Consider the following 20,433-nt stretch of genomic DNA (forward strand, 5'->3'; position numbering starts at 1 on the left):
AAATCGAGTAAAAGCGTGTTTTAACACACGGATCGATCGGGCGGATTTAAATGCCTTTCGATTGACGTGCGTCGTCATCAGATCTGAGCCACAATGACGTCCAGCACGAATGTGATTCAGGTGACGAATGTGTCGCCCAGCAGCACGGCGGAGCAGATGAGAACGCTGTTCGGATTCATCGGAAACATCGACGAACTCAAACTCTTCCCTCCAGAGTGAGTATAAAATTAACAAGAAATCAATATATACAAACTAGCCTTTTATTTAAGCGACGAATTTAAATGTTGACGAGTAATATTATAGAGAGTTCATCGAGTGCGTGCAAATGCGCTCATATACACTCCTAGAGGAACTATTACAAAATACTATACACTCCTAGAGGAACTATTACAAAATATCATACACTCCTAGAGGAACTATTACAAAATACTATACACTCCTAGAGGAACTATTTCAAAATATTATACACTCCTAGAGGAACTATTACAAAATATCATACACTCCTAGAGGAACTATTACAAAATACTATACACTCCTAGAGGAACTATTACAAAATATCATACACTCCTAGAGGAACTATTACAAAATATCATACACTCCTAGAGGAACTATTACAAAATATCATACACTCCTAGAGGAACTATTACAAAATATTATACAGTCCTAGAGGAACTATTATAAAATACTATATATCCATCGAGGAACTATTATAAAATACTATATATCCATTGATGAACTATTAGAAAATACTATATATCCATTGAGGATCTATTAGAAAATACTATATATCCATTGAGGAACTATTAGAAAATACTATATATCCATTGAGGAACTATTCCCCCCTGAATGTCTATTAAAAACACTATATATCCATTGAGGATCTATTATAAAATACTATATATCCATTGAGGATCTATTATAAAATACTATATATCCATTGAGGAACTATTCCCCCCTGAATGTCTATTAAAAACACTATATTTAGGAACTATTATAAAATACTATATATATATCCATTGAGGAACTATTCCCCCCTGAATGTCTATTAAAAACACTATATTTAGGAACTATTATAAAATACTATATATATATATATATATCCATTGAGGAACTATTCCCCCCCTGAATGTCTATTAAAAGTACTATATATCCATTGAGGAACTATTATAAAATTCTAAATATCCATTGAGGAACTATTCCCCCCTGAAGGTCTATTAAAAACACAATATAGCCATAGAGGAACTATTCCCCCCTGAAGGTCTATTAAAAACACTATATATCCATAGAGGATCTGTTATAAAACATTATACACATATAATACATCCATAGAGGAACTATTCCCACCTGAAGGTCTATTAAAAACACTATATATCCATAGAGGATCTGTTATAAAACATTATACACATATAATACATCCATAGAGGAACTATTCCCACCTGAAGGTCTATTATAAAACACCATATATCCATAAAGTAATGATTATAAAACACTATATATCCATAGAGGAACTATTATAAAACACTATATATACACACACATCCATAGAGGAACTATTCCCACCTGAAGGTCTATTATAAAACACCATATATCCATAAAGGAACAATTTTAAAACACTATATATATCCATAGAGGAACTATTAAAAAACATTATATAAACACATCCATAGAGGAACTAATCCCACCTGAAGGTTTATTTATAAAACACTATATCTGTAAAGGAACTATTATAAAACACACATATATATATTACACACACACACAACACATCCATAGAGGATCTATTCTCACTTGAAGGTCTATTATAAAACACCATATATACACATTTAACACTGTACACATATACAACACATCCATAGAAGAATTCAAACTATTCCTACCAAATGGACCACTGGTTTAAAACTAACAGGCAGACTGAGTAAATAAAATAGCAGCGCTCATCTGTTCAGAGGTTAGTTTGGCCTGTTTAACAGGTTATCAGGATGTTTATATGTAACGTGCCAAATATTTAAATAAGTGTTCACACAGTCATCTGGGAGTATCAGGTAATTAAAAATGTATTTTCAAAACCTGGATGAGTCACAGAAGTTGATCAAATCTTTAAAGTCAGGGAACTCTAGTTTCCTCTGCACCATAAAAATCCATTCATCAGCCATCGAGATAATGCTCTGATGTAGAGTAAAACAGACTCATGGGCGAGTCGTTCTCTGGAGTCTGCTGTTGTCAGATAATCAGTCTGGTTATTCAAATAAATAATTACCCAGAAACACACATGCGTGGAAAGTCGTGGAATTTGATTTGTCAATAAGGGAGGGAACTCTGAAATACAGAAGTAGACTTTAAGCTTCTGTTTAGGGCTGTCTATCGATTACATTGTATTTATTTTTTTGAGAATTACATGATGTGCCAATTAATTTAATTACAATGAATCGTGTATATCAATATTTGCTGAGGCCCACAAATAAAAAATATATACTAATAATACATGTTTAATTATAATGTTGCAGTTCAGTGTAAAATATATTGCATTATTGGGCCAGAGGTGTAAAGCATTGATAGAAAGTAAAAAAAAAAAGGTTAATATATTGTTTATTTCCATATCATTGAACAAATTCTACAATCCCCAGTAAATCTATTTTGCAATGGAGATTGTTAATCTGTCCTGCGATTTTAGGTTCCGACTGCACTATTTTTAATTGTGGGTCTGTGTGCCTATGCATCAGATGAACGCTTTTAAAAGCCTATCAATGGTGTTCAGTGTCTTTAACGTAAAGTTTTTAGGACGCTTGTTAAAAGCTTGAAAAAGTGCATCTCAATCACTGTGCTTCATCCAGCTGATCGTTTTGAGTGACCGCTTGTGAGGTTTGAGGCGCGCTGGCTGCCCCCTGCTGCTGCTCACAAAAACATGAAGTTACATGTACTTAGAGCTTTCTCTGATGCAAGGAAAATACTTTCCATACTTTAATACGTACTTCATCCATGTACGAAGTTACGAACTGATCAGGGGGCATGATTAATTGCGCTATTTTTACATATAATCAATCGCACTAAATTGACAGCCCTACATATTTTACAGGTCAATACTGTTTTGATTTATTACGTAAATGCCCGTCAACTGAGGTACGCACTCGTATCTGCATGGTTGGCTGAACTTAGATGTTAAAGTTGAGCAGATAAATGACACAATCTCTTTTTGCGGGTTGTTTTTAGGCATGGTGATACAAGTGGAATAATTGTAATTGTTGGTAATCTCCTGTTTCTCTATTTGAGGATGTCAGTTCTCCAGTAGGCAATATTTTAGGTGTTTATTTTTCAGTAGCTAACTTCTGTTCTGTGCTTTTGTTGTTTTTCACTCATCGAAAAACATCTGGCTTCACATCATACCTGCAGTACAGGTAGGACGCTGGAGGAGTCCGCTCTGATGGGCCATTGATGCATTTCAGAGTTATAGACTGAGCTGCATTATGAACCTTTGTCATTTATAGAAGAACATCAGTTGATTTGCTAAAATCGAGCTAAACATTTCTAAGCAAGAGGTGTGTGTGTGTGTTCCTTGTGTGTACAACTGGCAAAAGCATCTATATTTTCTTTCAGTGATTCTCCCTTGCCTGTGACTTCACGTGTCTGTTTTGTAAAGTTCAACGAGCCGGAGTCAGTCGGCGTTTCGCAGCACCTGACGAACACTGTCTTCGTGGACAGAGCCCTGATCGTCGTCCCATTCGCTGAAGGTTTGTGCCCATTTTGTGATGTTTAATTGACGACTCCGTCACTGTGTAGGGGATGAGATTAGTGCAACGGCCGTCACTCTACCCTGAGTGTAGCTATACAGTAACGGCATTGCATTTCAACACGTGCAGAGGTATATTACAGAAACATACTATATGAATGAGTGATTGGCTGCAATAAAATCTGTGGTTGGGAATAAAATCCTTGAATGGCAGGTACTCATGTTTAACTCATTGCCTTTCCAGTTTAGTTTCATTTTTTTGTTAAACTTTTCTCTGTGATTTGTGTGTGTGATTTTTATAGTGAACAAGGCAATTGCAGAGCCGGCAGATGTCCGAGCGTGAGCCTCTGCTGCCCTGTAGAAAAATAAAAGCGGCCGGGCCACGTGTTTTCCTGCTGTAAACTATAATCCTCTCTCTTGTGCTCCATGTTTCAAACTGAATTTATTTAACTGAGGTCAAAGGCTAAGAGCGATTGGCATATTTTGAATGCAAACACAAATATTAAGACCCAAAACCACATTTCTGATTCAGTTGCATGCTAATTACAGACATTAGTAAATCTACGGTAAGATTCATTTCAGTTGAGGGAATTACAGCATGAGTGTGTTTGCAATTTGGGATATGCACCTGAAAGCACTTGAGCGCGTAAGTGCGTAATGATAACTAAACTCAGAGCCTTCCTGTGTGTGTTATTGTGATATTTGTCCAAGTTCCCTTGAATATTGCATTTTTTTTATTTTATTTTTTTGTAAAAAAAATAAACAGTCTGATGGTCTAGAATGTTCTTTTGTTCCTCTCCACATGACTGAAAAAGGGCCTAAGAAGCTTTTTAACGGTCGTTTTCTGTTTTTTGTTGTTGTGTTTTCCAGTTCTTTTCCCTGGTTCTGCAAGTCCTGTTAACCAGGCCCAGCAGACAATGCCAACCAACAGTTTTGTCTTCTGCAGCTTGTCCTGTTTCTCTCTCTCTCTCCCCCTCTCTCTCTCTCTCTCTCTCTCTCTTGTGTTTGTGTGTCAAAGATGACTGTGTTTGGAGTGAAATATATTAATTTCAGAGAAGCACACCCAATGGATTCCATGCATCTCACAAAAACGCTCATTTTCATTTAACTCGAGTTATTTTCTTCAGCATTTAATTCAGTCTAGTTGAGTTTAAAATGGGATTTTGCTGGATGAGGACAGTTATTCTCTCCTGTCACGGTTTAAGTGATTTTGTACGCATTTCTCTACCCCAGCCCCAGTTTTAGACCAGTTTAGATCTGTCTCCTCAGGCAGTTTTGAAAGCACCAACAAAAGCTCTTCTAATACATGTTTTTTGTACATTAGTTCTGGTAAGTGAAACCATCAGTGGATGAATAAACTGTCATTTGATGCTGACACCCAAATCATAAACTCTGTTTTGTCTATCTTGATGTCTCTGTGTGCTTTATAGCGAAGCAGCCGACCTGAATCGCTTGTTCATTATACAACTTATGAAACTTGAGAGCACATCCCACTGGAGATCCGGCTGTGCTTGCTTACATTTGGTTCATGACTTAAAAAATCGAGTTCAGGTGATAACATCTTGGCAGTGTGTCTAGTGTCATTTCTTTTTCTTGTAGTATTATGCACTTGATGCTTTTTTTTTTTTTAGTAAGGGACCTCATGTGTTAGCTTCCTCTGAAAAGCGAAAAGTGCAAAATGTAGACTTGGAAAAAGAAAGTTACACTTTGTGGGTCTGTCTGTGTGTGGAGCGTTCGCTCGTGGCCGCGTTTAACTTTGTGCTTTCCGTCCTGCAGGAGTGATTCCTGATGAGTCCAAGGCTTTGTCACTGCTCGCCCCAGCCAATGCCGTCGCAGGATTGTTACCAGGGGGAGGGCTTCTCCCCACGCCAAACCCGGTCCAATCTGTGAGTGTCAGTCAGTGTAACCGGAGACATAGCTATATGAGTGCCCTCAATGGAGCGTGGTGATATATTTTGGTTCTGTTTTGTCTTTCAGATTGGTCTTGGAGGGCCTAACATGGATCCCATGGCAGCTCTGGCCATGGCAGCACCAAATGTAAATCCTCATGTTTCACACCAGTGTTCATTCAACAATGGCTCTGTTCCAGACTCTAATGGCTGCTTCAGCCTTATTTACCACATCTACAGGAGTATTGCTCCTCAATGCAACAGTGCCCGCCCACTTTTTTTAGCCGTCTATTTAGCTGAAGTGTTTTTCCTATTCTTTTTTCTGTAGTGATTTTATTAAATCCTTCATAAAACAGTTGTGCGCTGTTAACCAAACAATCAGCTCCGGGATGAATCGCAGCATTTAAAAATTTACAAAAATGTATTTGCAAATCAGACTAAGATACAAGACTGTACTGAACACCATTAATGACGGAATGAACTACAATCCCATGAAGCATTGCAAATGATGTAATCAAATACAGTTGATTTCAAGTTGTTGAATGGAAAAGTTTGTTGCAAAATGTACAGATGTGTGCAAATGAGTTGTTTGAGAGTGTAGGGACAGTGACTTTATTGCTTTATTCATAGTGCATCATGGGAGTGGACAGCAACTTGGTTTGCTGCGATTCTCTGATTGGTGGATCTCTCTTCAGGGTTATGGGTAGTGTAGTTCTTACCCAGAAATTCTTCTATTTATCACGATTTTTAAAAAATGAGGTTGAAATAACATAGACTGATGTCTTCAACAGAAGCATATACCATCGATTAACAAACTCAGATCTCACGGTAGATCGGTCTTTAAAGATTAATAAGTTATTGTTAATAATCAATTCGCCTATGGAGTAAATGAATGGACTTTTAATTCCAGAAGAGACTCTTGCACTCATAGATTCTGATGTTAGCTGTTTGTTAAATGAACGGCACAATACTCTAAACCCAAATCATACATTATACACCCAATATTGGGTACAAATACTAATTTTTAAACCGATGGATTTTTTTCTTTTCAGTGTTGAATAAAATGCCAGACGTGTGCTTATGCTGTCTATGTAGGCAGCTTGCTAGTGTTTGGAACAGAGCCAGCACATCTCTGATGACCTGAGGAATTGAGCACCAGACTGGTTTCACTGTTTGATGTTTTTCTCCTTTTAGTCTTTTTCAGCTGAGCAACTGATGAAGATAATGGCATCCATGGACCCCAAGTGAGTTCATCAATATCAGCAAAAATCTTTGTTCTTGATTTAATTGAGGATCCAGCATGTTCCCTGAAGGCTGATGTCTTTCATTAATGACTTGCTGGTATTGCAGGCTGAATCCTCTCACCGCTGGGCTAAACTTGACTCCTGGATTGAAGGCTGACGCATCAAATAAAGAGATCGAGGAGGCCATGAAGAGGGTGAGAGAGGCGCAGTCTCTGATCTCGGCTGCCATTGAGCCTGGAAGTGAGTGATGCACCACACTCAGAGACGGGGATGCACCGATATCTGAACACTCAGTCTTGGCCGATACCAGCATTTTCTTTTTTTGCATATTCAGTTTAGAATACCTTAATCTCATTGTGTGATACTAATTGGGGCTACTCTTTAATATGTCAAGAAACACAAACTTCAATATAAATGTATAGCCTATTAAGAAAAACTTGTTTACTAGATAATGCAGCAGCTAAATGAACCGTAATTCCACTCTGTTTTCAGTAGAAAAGAAAAGGGCAATTTCTCAACTTGTCTCTGGACTTGTAAAGGATTCAGGTCTCTTTTTTTGGTTCAATTTAGTCCAATTACAGTAACGAACATGACTAACACAGTATCGGATTTGGATCGGACTCATCAGACCGATAAACTATCCGTCTAAAAATGTCAGTATTGGAGCTGATACTGATCCAGATGTCGGATCGGTGCATTTCTACTGAGATATTTGAATGTTTCTGAGTGAACTGCCCTCTATTGCTGTTCAGAGTTAAATGATTGGAGTGTGTTTCCTCAGGTAAGAAGGACGATAAACGGAAGCGCTCGAGATCCAGATCCAGACGCAGGAGGTCCCGTTCCCGTTCAAGACACAGGTTTGTGGGACATTCAGCTCTTAAAAGCAGCCACCTCAAGGAAAGCCTTGAATATTGTGTTTTCCAGGTCTCAGAATGGAACTGTTTTGTGACTGCGCTCAACTCAAATATTTCATTGGCTAGATATCACTCTTTTATTGGGAAAAACCTGTTCACAAGTCATTGTGTTTCGAGTTATTCTCAATGAATCAGTCAAACTGGTTTTGAATCAGTTCCAGTGATTGATTAGCAAAGCGGTCTGAATCAAATACACTTTTTTTTATGGAGCGTTTGACGACTAATTTAAAATAGATGTCTTCCGATAGTGGATTTTGCAGAAACCAGGTGGTGGTGGAAAGACAGATAATCGATTAATCCGACCTCATATTTGTATTTATATAATGGAACATAAATACATTTTAATGTGATATTTATGTGGAAAACAGTTTTATTTATATTTGTTTAGGTCGTAAAGTTCTTAAATATGATTTTAAATACTCTGCAGCAACCCTGTTTTTGCAGATAATGGATAGTTCCAAAGAATAACTATCGGTGTTGACTAATCCGTAAAACCGATATCAAAACAACTGGAAAATTCATTGGTCAAACAGTGTAAAAGTAGTAATTGAGCTTAAATCCATATATGGAATATCATCATGTATATCATCAGTCATGGTCTGATTTGAATATGATACGACTGCAGGCGTTCTAAGAGTCATTCCAGACGGAGGTCTCGCTCCAGGAGCCGTAGGAGGTCAAAGAGCCCCAGGAGGAGGAGGTCTCATTCCAGGGATCGCAGCAGACGCTCCAGGTCCAGGTGAGTTTTGAGTCCTCATCCGAGCAGGAGCCAGTATAGCAATGAGCACCAAATACACGTAAAAAATTAGCTTTATTGAGTAAATAAAACATTGGATTCGGCTCTTGGGTAATTTGGAGCAGCTGTGGTTCACTTCCTCATGCAGATCTTTGTGTCTCGTCTCTGATGTAGGGATCGAAGGAAGGATGACAAGATCAGGAAACGCTCAAAAACGCCACCGAAGAGCTACAGTAGTGCCAGACGGTCACGCAGTACCAGCCGGTAAGGTTTTGTGAGTTATGTAAAATGACATCTGAACATAAGCAATTTCAAATCAATCAAATCAAATCACTTTATTGTCACACTACATGTACACAAGTGCAACAGTTGGTGAAATTCTTGTGTGCAGTTCCGAGCAACACTAGCAGTCATGACAGTGATGAGACATATACCAATTACAATAAACAACATACTTACACAACACAATTTACATATCAAATGTACACATACTTACACAACACAATAATTATATACAATGTACAGTATACAATACACATTAATTTATTGTTTCTCTGAAAAGTTAGACCAAATGCGAAGTGCACCTCCCAAATAATGGAATGTTGTTTGGAGTTTTAAGCAGATAAAAGCTCTTTCTGACCAGCAAATGTTTGTTCCTCCAGTAAACGGCACCGGAGAAGTCGCAGCATGTCTCGTTCTCCAAAGAAATCCCGATCACCCAAGAGAAAACTGTCCCGCTCGCCGTCTCCACGCAGGTACTATACACTTACCTCGGATTTATGCAATAAATCAAGCCAGCAATAACCTAACAACCATGTTCTGTCACTCTCAGACATAAAAAAGAGAAAAAGAAGGATAAAGATCGCGAGCGAGACCGTGACAGGGACAGGAAAGATGATCGGGACAAAAATCGAGACAAAAGAGAACGTTCCACCAGCAAGAAGAGCAAAGACAAAGATAAGGAGCGAGACAGGAAGTCAGACAGCGACAAAGGAAATCTGAAGGTATGACACTTCATATGTTTTCAGGGACAAACCCCCCCCATATTCAAATCTGACGTCAAGTTCCTGGAACAGCTGCAGCGTTATGTTGTCAACGAATGTTTGGGTGTAGTTCGCTTTTGAATTGTACGTTGTTTCTGTGCTGAAGGTGACCAGGGATTACGATGAGGAAGAGCAGGGCTACGACAGCGAGCACGAGGAAGAGCGAGAGAGGAACTCTGACACCGCCTCATCACCGCAGGCCAAAGAGCCTCAAGCAGACAGCGCAGATGATGCGGGACGCGGAGAGTCGGACGGCAACAGCGAAGACCAGCGAGACGAAGACATGGACATGAGCGACTGAAAACAGCCCAATCCCACTGATCAGTGTTTCTCTTATTGTTTGGATGGAGGGACGCTTCTCCTACATCAGTCTGACAACTCTTTCCTCTCTGAACAGATTCATTCCTTTTTGTTCTTTTAAACTCTGCATCCTCAGAATCTGCTGTGTTTAGCTACTGGTACATGCTCGTGTTAAATGTACTCCCAACATTGTACAGCCGTGCCCTTTCGATGCGGCTGATGTGGAAAGGTGTTATACTGTATAATGTACACAGTCAATGTTCGACTTCACCTGAAAAATACAACCATTTGGGATGTCAGTTTCTATCTGAAGCAATTACCCTCTAATTAAAAGTGCTTGGATAACAGGCAGTTTTTCTTTATTTTTGTTTTTTAAGAAATTGCATTTTGTTTCTTTTTAGTGAGTTGGAATACGTTTGTCTTTTTAAAGTTGCATATTGGAGGTGCACGTAAACTGGATTACTCGCAGGTCATGACAGTTAATGAAAGTTCAGGTTTATCTGCTGCATTGTTTTTCTGTAGTGAACACACCATCATCATAGACTGTAGTTTGTTAAGAAAATGATTTATCTGTACTGTTTGCAGTTACAAATTGAAAATAAAACTTGAAAAAAATGTATCTTGGCTCCTTTTTGTGCTTTCATGTTTAAAACCACATTACCAGGCATATTAAACTTTATATAAACTACTCTCATCTGACACCATTAGATGGTAATCCAAACGGTCACTTGGTGAATGTGATGTTTGTTATGCATATCTGACATTTTTGGCTAACCCGCTCCTTTACCATTCAGTTCACTCAACATTGCGTCATGCTGACACATGGGACAGTACTTTACCGGCGACCTAGTTAAAACTGTTCTAAGATTGGCTATGGGGTTTAAGCCCCGCCCTTTTGGGAGCGATGCTGTCCAGTGCTTTCAAGACTGCGAGCATCTCATGTAGAAGCCCTCTACAACTTCGCCGTTGACATACACGAGTCAGCGGGCGGGATCTCCAAGGCAACGAGAAGACACTCCGCTCCCCTGTAGTGTTTCGGTGAAGATTTACTCGCACTTCGCTGGTGAATGGGCCGCTTCTGAATCCCTGCAGCGCTTCGGCAGGCTTTTTGAATCTTTATAAACTTATTGTTGATATTGTGTGTGTGTATAACAAAAGGCTGCTTGCATATACGCGTCTTTTAAAGATGTCATTCCGCAAGAGTTCCAAGCGGCACATCCAGTCGTCGGATGGTCATGAGAGCGGTGTTCATTGTTTAGCTCACGGCCATTCCGAAGCAGCTCTTAAGGAGACGGATTGCCGCCACTGTGAGGGTATGAGTCTCAAGACGCTTCGCTCTTGGATCAACCTCGTTCTGAGGGATGATTCTGCCTCACGTGCTCTTCTACTTTCCCCTTCTGTTACTCGAGGGATCGGTGAGGCTGAGCTACATGATTCAGTGGTGGATCCTTGTGCTGGTGCAAGTCCTACGAGTCCCTCGATCTTCTTTTGATGTGTAACGAGCTCCGTTAGAGCGCGGGACCTTGTTACATTTGACAGTTCTGACGATGAAGTTGATGCTATGTCCCTCGCAACAGATACTGTGAATGGTACATGGAGGATATTGTTGCTGTCGCTGTGAGTCCCTCCTAAAATGAGTACTGTGCACAACTGTTTCCCACAAGCACTTTCATTGGAAATAAAACTCCATTCCCAACTGGATTGATGAAGGGATTAATTCATACTATGACTATAGTTCATAAATCCATTCTATGTGCTCCCTTCCTGGCTCACCATGAGGGTTATTCACTTGCGGCATACTGATGTCGGTCGCCGTCCCACAGGATTGTGTTATGTTCTTTCGAGTATTATGCTTCGGTGTCCCTCTCTGGGAGGGTTATGTCGTGTAGCGGGGCGTGATGGGCTCGGTTTCCCTTATGTGTCAGCATGACGTAATGTCGAGTGAACTGAAGCGTAAGAGAATGGGTTTCACTGGGGGTTAATCTATTGACTAATGTCCGGTGTGTTTAAGTGTGATTGAAACTTGCACTGAAACCACTAAAAGTTCAGCTGCGTCTGAGTCACACACACACTTTAAGTGAGTGTGCGAGTTGCCTGTGGCATTTATATTCCTGGGCGTTCCAATTCCTCCCATTCAATTTAATAGAAGTGGCCCATCCAAGGGCGTAGATTTGGCTTGAACATTGGATTGCCGTGTAAAGTTTACCCATGATTGGTTTTGATTATTGGGGGGTTACCTCCCCCATCAAATCTACGCCACTGGGCCCATCTCTGCTAAATAATCTGACAAACATTTTGAGGGACAATGACCCAAATGGGGGGGTGGGATTATATAGGCACCTTATTTTGTTCATTAATGTTCTTAAGATTTTAATATTAAAATGCAATGTGTATAATATACCTTTTTGAGTGCAGTATTGTTGGTAGAGCTGTTGTTTGCAGTGATTGACACTTGATTGTAAAGTTACAATAATGCAACACATGAACAGTAGCATACATTACTACATATCAGTGCTGCTCAATAAATACACTTTTGCTCACATATGAAAACAAAATAACCCACATTTCTTAGGCATCCTTCTACAAAGTAGAAAGAAGAGATTGTCCAATGATCTATTTTATCTGCAGTTGATGTACTCAGTAAGAAAGATTCAATTGTTCTTGTAGTTCCTCTTTCCTTCAGTAGACTGCTTGTTAACAGCAGGTGTCATCACTGATGATCAATCATCTCTCAGAGGGTTTATCTCATTAACTGTTTGGCCACTTCAACACTGCTCCGTGTTAGTTTTGAACACTTTTGAAGAGTGGACTTCTGGAGACACCAAAGGGATTTTGCTGTGCAGTCACACAGTCGCTACAGACGCTTTCCACAGTGACAATTTTGTTCTTTAGAGCGCAAGGGATGGAAACTCTGCTTTATCTGCACATTGTTCTTGTGATATTCAGATTTTTCTTGGATGGAAACATAGCTGTGATGCTGACAAATTGAGAGGGAGATGCAGGTAATGGTGATAGTGAGAGCTGTCTGCGGCAGTGGCAGGTCGAGTGAATTCTGTATACAGCGGTGGCGGGTCGAGCGAGAGCTGTCTGCGGCGGTGGCAGGTCGAGTGAATTCTGTATACAGCGGTGGCGGGTCGAGCGAGAGCTGTCTGCGGCGGTGGCAGGTCGAGTGAATTCTGTATACAGCGGTGGCGGGTCGAGCAAGAGCTGTCTGCGGCGGTGGCAGGTCGAGTGAGTGCTGTCTGCGGTGGTGGCGGGTCGAGTGAGCGCTGTCTGCGGCGGGTCGAGGGAGTGCTGTCTGCGGTGGTGGCGGGTCGAGGGAGTGCTGTCTGCGGTGGTGGCGGGTCGAGTGAGCGCTGTCAGCGGCGGGTCGAGTGAGCGCTGTCGGCGGCGGTCGAGTGAGCTGTCGGCGGTCGAGTGAGCGCTGTCGGTGGCGGGTCGAGTGAGCGCTGTCTGTGGTTGTGGTGGGTTGAGTGAGCGCTGTCTGCGGTGGTGGCGGGTTGAGTGAGCGCTGTCTGTGGTGGTGGTGGGTTGAGTGAATGCTGTCTGTGGTGGTGGTGGTGGGTTGAGTGAATGCTGTCTGTGGTGGTGGTGGGTTGAGTGAATGCTGTCTGTGGTGGTGGTGGGTTGAGTGAATGCTGTCTGTGGTGGTGGTGGGTTGAGTGAATGCTGTCTGTGGTGGTGGTGGGTTGAGTGAATGCTGTCTGTGGTTGTGGTGGGTTGAGTGAATGCTGTCTGCGGTGGTGGTGGTGGGTTGAGTGAATGCTGTCTGCGGTGGTGGTGGGTTGAGTGAATGCTGTCTGTGGTGGTGGTGGGTTGAGTGAATGCTGTCTGCGGTGGTGGCGGGTTGAGTGAGCGCTGTCTGTGGTGGTGGCGGGTCGAGCGAGAGCTGTCTGCGGCGGTGGCAGGTCGAGTGAATTCTGTATACAGCGGTGGCGGGTCGAGCGAGAGCTGTCTGTGGTGGTGGCAGGTCGAGTGAGTGCTGTCTGCGGTGGTGGCGGGTCGAGTGAGCGCTGTCTCGGCGGTCGAGGAGTGCTGTCTGCGTGGTGGCGGTCGAGGGAGTGCTGTCTCGGTGGTGGCGGTCGAGTCAGCTGTCAGCGGTCGAGTGGCTGTCGTGCGGTCGAGTGGCTGTCGTGGTCGAGTGAGCTGTCGGTCAGTGAGCGCTGTCTGTGGTTGTGGTGGGTTAGTGGCGCTGTCTGCGTGGTGGCGGTTGAGTGAGCTGCTCGGTGGTGGCGGTCGAGTGAGCGCTGTCTGCGTGGTGGCGGTCAGTGGCGCTGTCAGCGAGTCGAGTGAGCTGTCAGCGGTCAGTGGCGCTGTCGGTCGAGTGAGCTGTCGTGGTCGAGTGGCGCTGTGGTCGAGTGAGCGCTGTCTGTGGTTGTGGTGGGTTGAGTGAGCGCTGTCTGCGGTGGTGGTGGGTTGAGTGAGCGCTGTCTGTGGTGGTGGTGGGTTGAGTGAATGCTGTCTGTGGTGGTGGTGGTGGGTTGAGTGAATGCTGTCTGTGGTGGTGGTGGTGGGTTGAGTGAATGCTGTCTGCGGTGGTGGTGGGTTGAGTGAATGCTGTCTGTGGTGGTGGTGGGTTGAGTGAATGCTGTCTGTGGTGGTGGTGGGTTGAGTGAATGCTGTCTGCGGTGGTGGTGGGTTGAGTGAATGCTGTCTGTGGTGGTGGTGGGTTGAGTGAATGCTGTCTGTGGTGGTGGTGGGTTGAGTGAATGCTGTCTGCGGTGGTGGCGGGTTGAGTGAATGCTGTCTGTGGTGGTGGTGGTGGGTTGAGTGAATGCTGTCTGTGGTGGTGGTGGGTTGAGTGAATGCTGTCTGTGGTGGTGGTGGTGGGTTGAGTGAATGCTGTCTGTGGTGGTGGTGGGTTGAGTGAATGCTGTCTGTGGTGGTGGTGGGTTGAGTGAATGCTGTCTGTGGTGGTGGTGGGTTGAGTGAATGCTGTCTGTGGTGGTGGTGGTGGGTTGAGTGAATGCTGTCTGTGGTGGTGGTGGGTTGAGTGAATGCTGTCTGTGGTGGTGGTGGTGGGTTGAGTGAATGCTGTCTGTGGTGGTGGTGGGTTGAGTGAGCGCTGTCTGTGGTGGTGGTGGGTTGAGTGAATGCTGTCTGTGGTGGTGGTGGGTTGAGTGAGCGCTGTCTGTGGTGGTGGTGGTGGTGGGTTGAGTGAATGCTGTCTGTGGTGGTGGTGGGTTGAGTGAATGCTGTCTGTAGTGGTGGTGGGTTGAGTGAATGCTGTCTGTGGTGGTGGTGGGTTGAGTGAATGCTGTCTGCGGTGGTGGTGGGTTGAGTGAATGCTGTCTGCGGTGGTGGTGGGTTGAGTGAATGCTGTCTGTGGTGGTGGTGGGTTGAGTGAATGCTGTCTGTGGTGGTGGTGGGTTGAGTGAATGCTGTCTGCGGTGGTGGTGGTGGGTTGAGTGAATGCTGTCTGCGGTGGTGGTGGGTTGAGTGAATGCTGTCTGTGGTGGTGGTGGTGGGTTGAGTGAATGCTGTCTGTGGTGGTGGTGGGTTGAGTGAATGCTGTCTGTGGTGGTGGTGGGTTGAGTGAATGCTGTCTGTGGTGGTGGTGGGTTGAGTGAATGCTGTCTGTGGTGGTGGTGGGTTGAGTGAATGCTGTCTGCGGTGGTGGTGGGTTGAGTGAATGCTGTCTGTGGTGGTGGTGGTGGGTTGAGTGAATGCTGTCTGTGGTGGTGGTGGGTTGAGTGAATGCTGTCTGTGGTGGTGGTGGGTTGAGTGAATGCTGTCTGTGGTGGTGGTGGGTTGAGTGAATGCTGTCTGTGGTGGTGGTGGTGGGTTGAGTGAATGCTGTCTGTGGTGGTGGTGGGTTGAGTGAGCTGTCTGTGGTGGTGGTGGGTTGAGTGAATGCTGTCTGTGGTGGTGGTGGGTTGAGTGAGCGCTGTCTGTGGTGGTGGTGGTGGTGGGTTGAGTGAATGCTGTCTGTGGTGGTGGTGGGTTGAGTGAATGCTGTCTGTGGTGGTGGTGGGTTGAGTGAATGCTGTCTGTGGTGGTGGTGGGTTGAGTGAATGCTGTCTGCGGTGGTGGTGGGTTGAGTGAATGCTGTCTGCGGTGGTGGTGGGTTGAGTGAATGCTGTCTGTGGTGGTGGTGGGTTGAGTGAGCGCTGTCTGTGGTGGTGGTGGGTTGAGTGAATGCTGTCTGCGGTGGTGGCGGGTTGAGTGAATGCTGTCTGCGGTGGTGGTGGGTTGAGTGAATGCTGTCTGCGGTGGTGGTGGGTTGAGTGAATGCTGTCTGTGGTGGTGGTGGTGGTGGGTTGAGTGAATGCTGTCTGTGGTGGTGGTGGGTTGAGTGAATGCTGTCTGTGGTGGTGGTGGGTTGAGTGAATGCTGTCTGTGGTGGTGGTGGGTTGAGTGAATGCTGTCTGCGGTGGTGGTGGGTTGAGTGAATGCTGTCTGTGGTGGTGGTGGTGGGTTGAGTGAATGCTGTCTGTGGTGGTGGTGGGTTGAGTGAATGCTGTCTGTGGTGGTGGTGGGTTGAGTGAATGCTGTCTGTGGTGGTGGTGGTGGGTTGAGTGAATGCTGTCTGTGGTGGTGGTGGGTTGAGTGAATGCTGTCTGTGGTGGTGGTGGGTTGAGTGAATGCTGTCTGTGGTGGTGGTGGTGGGTTGAGTGAATGCTGTCTGTGGTGGTGGTGGGTTGAGTGAATGCTGTCTGTGGTGGTGGTGGGTTGAGTGAATGCTGTCTGTGGTGGTGGTGGGTTGAGTGAATGCTGTCTGTGGTGGTGGTGGGTTGAGTGAATGCTGTCTGTGGTGGTGGTGGGTTGAGTGAATGCTGTCTGTGGTGGTGGTGGGTTGAGTGAATGCTGTCTGTGGTGGTGGTGGGTTGAGTGAATGCTGTCTGTGGTGGTGGTGGGTTGAGTGAATGCTGTCTGTGGTGGTGGTGGGTTGAGTGAATGCTGTCTGTGGTGGTGGTGGGTTGAGTGAATGCTGTCTGTGGTGGTGGTGGGTTGAGTGAATGCTGTCTGTGGTGGTGGTGGGTTGAGTGAATGCTGTCTGCGGTGGTGGTGGGTTGAGTGAATGCTGTCTGTGGTGGTGGTGGGTTGAGTGAATGCTGTCTGCGGTGGTGGCGGGTTGAGTGAATGCTGTCTGCGGTGGTGGTGGGTTGAGTGAATGCTGTCTGCGGTGGTGGTGGGTTGAGTGAATGCTGTCTGTGGTGGTGGTGGTGGTGGGTTGAGTGAATGCTGTCTGTGGTGGTGGTGGCGGGTTGAGTGAATGCTGTCTGCGGTGGTGGCGGGTTGAGTGAATGCTGTCTGCGGTGGTGGCGGGTTGAGTGAATGCTGTCTGCGGTGGTGGTGGGTTGAGTGAATGCTGTCTGCGGTGGTGGCGGGTTGAGTGAGCGCTGTCTGTGGTGGTGGTGGGTTGAGTGAATGCTGTCTGTGGTGGTGGTGGGTTGAGTGAATGCTGTCTGCGGTGGTGGCGGGTTGAGTGAGCGCTGTCTGTGGTGGTGGTGGTGGGTTGAGTGAATGCTGTCTGTGGTGGTGGTGGGTTGAGTGAATGCTGTCTGTGGTGGTGGTGGGTTGAGTGAATGCTGTCTGTGGTGGTGGTGGGTTGAGTGAATGCTGTCTGCGTCTGAGCTTGTGTGTTTCATTATAAATCGTGCTTTTATCACGACGTGTGTTTTTTGCCACTTTTTTTGTTGCTGTCATTTTCAGCACATCGCGGCACAATTTTACGGCCCTCGTCAGCTTAATGAGGTGGCCAGTTTCAGCTTACCGACGCCCGTTCGGCCCTGGTGCTCTCTATGGCCAGTCCGCCCCTGCTACAGCAGACGCACAACTCACCACACGCCCCACCGAGAGTGAGAACCACATTATAGCGACCACGAGGAGGTTACCCCATGTGACTCTACCCTCCCCAGCAACCGGGACAATTTGGTTGCTAAGGAGACCTGGCTGGAGTTTCTAGTGGATAAGTTGACGGATTTAAAGTACGCAGCTGCTAGCGGTTTACTAAATCACACTAGGACATGTCATGATTTTAATTTGATTGCCCATTTCGGTGTAAAAGGAGTAACAGAGCACTCGTTCAAAATGAGCCGGCGAGCATTTTAAAGCTGTGGTGTGTCAGTCATACTGTGCGCTGGTACCGGTTCTTTTGACAACACTAGTGGTGACTATTGCCAGCTAACATTTTCCTGAATCAACATTTCTATATAACTAATTTAGATGTTATGGTTTGGGCTTGTACATCATTCAGATCAACTTTCCCTGTAATTTTAATTAGGGGCACGTCACTACACAAAAACTAGTGTCATAAGAACCTGTACTTCGGTACCAGGTTGATACTAAAGTAAAAAAAAAGATGTAATAACAACAGTGTCTGCAGTAGCAGGGGCGGACTGGCCATAGAGAGCACCAGGGCCGAACGGGCGTCGGTAAGCTGAAACTGGCCACCTCATTAAGCTGACGAGGGCCGTAAAACTGCGCCGCGATGTGCCGAAAAGGACAGCAACAAAAAAAGTGGCAAAAAACACACGTCATGATCAGAGTTTCCGCTAGAAAAAAATGGTGCCGGAGAGGTTTCGTTTTACGGACATTTTGATGATATGCCGGTCAAATATATCGCCTCTTAATTAGTCAAGTTGAGGAAAACTAGAGGCAGTCTATGTAACTTAAAAAATGACATAATCAGGCCGTATAGAATGCAACATATTATTATTAGCTTAACTTTCAAATAGACGAAAAAAAAAACATGAACGTCCGATTGGCGTCAATCAACGCCAATTGTTTTTTACTGTGGTTTCACACACATTCACTTTTTGAAACATTGAGGCACGGATGTACCTAATACAAATAAATAAAACATCTCCAGTTAACTAGCAGATCATTCATTTAGTCCGTTATTAAATAAGAGATCTGGCGCTAAAATCTGTTGTTTTTGAAATCAAGCTGAGCGCTCGTGTCCGCTGCTATCAGTTGCATGGACGACGCGCTGCGCGAGTTGCGCAATCTTCACTAGGACGCGCGTTTCAATCTATCGCCGTTGCGGAGACTCTCTATTAATTCCGGTGAAATCACAAAATAAAATGCACACAAACGTGTCCCTGCTTGATATAGACTGTAACCATGCACTGATGAACATAGGCTATTCAGTTTTGATGATAGAGAAAAAAACTGCACGAATGCGCGGATTAGAAGCACTGATCTATCTATAATGAGATGTTCCTGATTCACCATCGTCTGGCCTCTGAAAAAGCTTTTAAAGCTAGTCTGCCTGGGCCTGGCCATATTTGAAACGTCTCACTCAATCGTTCGTTGTTTAGATATTGCAGCCGTTTTAGGCGTGCGCTTTATCTGAAATGCAGCATGCGATGTTGTTTCATAACTTTCAAACGATAGAGCCTGTTCCTTTATAACATAGCAAGAGATCGGTGTATTTTTGCTTTATACATTTTAGGCTTATTCTCAAATTCAGATTGTGTTAGGGGGACGGGATTATTAGGCAATTTTAATCGGACAATTTGACCGGAGAGATTTAATTTTGTCGGACATTTAATTTTTTTACCGGTCAATGTCCGGTAATTACCGGACAACGGAAACCCTGGTCATGATAAAAGCACGATTTATAATAAAAGCCCGATGTCTGGAAGAAATTATGAAATATTTTACTGTATAGTAATATTTTATACTCACTGTAATAATAATCAAGCAATATATCACAAGCAACACAGCTGTTGAATAAAAGTTGTTTTTTTTTCTTGTTTCCGCCCAATTCCCAATGTGCTCTAAATCCTGGTGGTGGTGTAGTGACTCACCCACTGATCTATATATATAATATAGTTATATATATAGATCAGTGGACTCACCTCAATCCGGGTGGCGGAGGATGAATCTCAGCTGCCTCAGACCGTCAATCCGCGCATTTGATCACGTGACTTGAGTGTGTTACCGTGGAGACGTAGCGTGTGTGGAGGCTTTTTTTTATTTTTATATATTAATCAAAAATATCATACAAACTCTTGTAGGGAAAAGAGAATATACATGCGTATATACAAATGTTGTCAATATACAAAAGTATTAACCCAAGCATAAAACAACAAAACAAACCACAGAGGGGGAGATAATTCAAAATACACAAGTCAAAAGCAAAAAGGCTAAAGAAAATAAAAATAACATTTGGAGCAGCACACAAGGGGAGATTAATCAAAAGAGTAATTTCCTAGATATGTCTACACATTTTCCTTGCGATTTTATTAGATTTGATCTTTTTCAGTGAGGTAAAAAACAATTTAAAATCATTTATAAACCAAACAAAGGAAGGCTTAGAACATCTCCACTTGCTACAATGAATGATATTTACCCATAAGAATAATCATATTGACTAAATCTGATACTGATGATCTACATTATCCATATAAAGAGGATGTGTGGCAAGATGAGAGTAGGGATATTATCAATCTTAAGTGACAGCCAATTATGTAGCTCGGACCAAAAGCTGTTGGACACGGGGCAAAGAAAAAACATGTGTTCCAGAGTCTCATCAGCCATCTCACAAAAAACACAAGGGTCTACATCAAATATGAATCTTTTTCTAAGAAAGTCAGCAACCGGATATATCTTAAATATTATTTTAAAATGAG

At 43.8% G+C, this 20,433-nt stretch overlaps 1 protein-coding gene across 2 annotated transcripts in view; it reads left to right on the plus strand.

Moving 5' to 3' along the window:
• Positions 1 to 10,461, plus strand: part of LOC127632549 (serine/arginine-rich splicing factor 11-like) — a 10,554-nt gene extending 93 nt beyond the window's left edge. Inside the window, exons 1-12 of one of the 2 annotated variants that reach the window (XM_052111178.1) lie at positions 1 to 215; positions 3,592 to 3,725; positions 5,501 to 5,610; positions 5,702 to 5,761; positions 6,808 to 6,857; positions 6,964 to 7,097; positions 7,639 to 7,714; positions 8,397 to 8,510; positions 8,682 to 8,771; positions 9,170 to 9,262; positions 9,340 to 9,511; positions 9,657 to 10,461. The exon at positions 1 to 215 is cut by the window's left edge and continues 93 nt beyond it. In XM_052111178.1, coding sequence (XP_051967138.1) covers positions 94 to 215; positions 3,592 to 3,725; positions 5,501 to 5,610; positions 5,702 to 5,761; positions 6,808 to 6,857; positions 6,964 to 7,097; positions 7,639 to 7,714; positions 8,397 to 8,510; positions 8,682 to 8,771; positions 9,170 to 9,262; positions 9,340 to 9,511; positions 9,657 to 9,851 — 1,350 coding nt within the window. In that variant the 5' untranslated portion in view covers positions 1 to 93 and the 3' untranslated portion in view covers positions 9,852 to 10,461. Of the gene's footprint in view, positions 216 to 3,591; positions 3,726 to 4,752; positions 5,276 to 5,500; positions 5,611 to 5,701; positions 5,762 to 6,807; positions 6,858 to 6,963; positions 7,098 to 7,638; positions 7,715 to 8,396; positions 8,511 to 8,681; positions 8,772 to 9,169; positions 9,263 to 9,339; positions 9,512 to 9,656 lie in introns of those variants that run through there. The other variant, XM_052111179.1, reaches the window with a different exon arrangement.
• Positions 10,462 to 20,433: the final 9,972 nt, after the last annotated feature.

The sequence above is a fragment of the Xyrauchen texanus genome, chromosome 39 (genome assembly GCF_025860055.1).
Source record: "Xyrauchen texanus isolate HMW12.3.18 chromosome 39, RBS_HiC_50CHRs, whole genome shotgun sequence".
NCBI classification, from domain to species: domain Eukaryota; kingdom Metazoa; phylum Chordata; class Actinopteri; order Cypriniformes; family Catostomidae; genus Xyrauchen; species Xyrauchen texanus.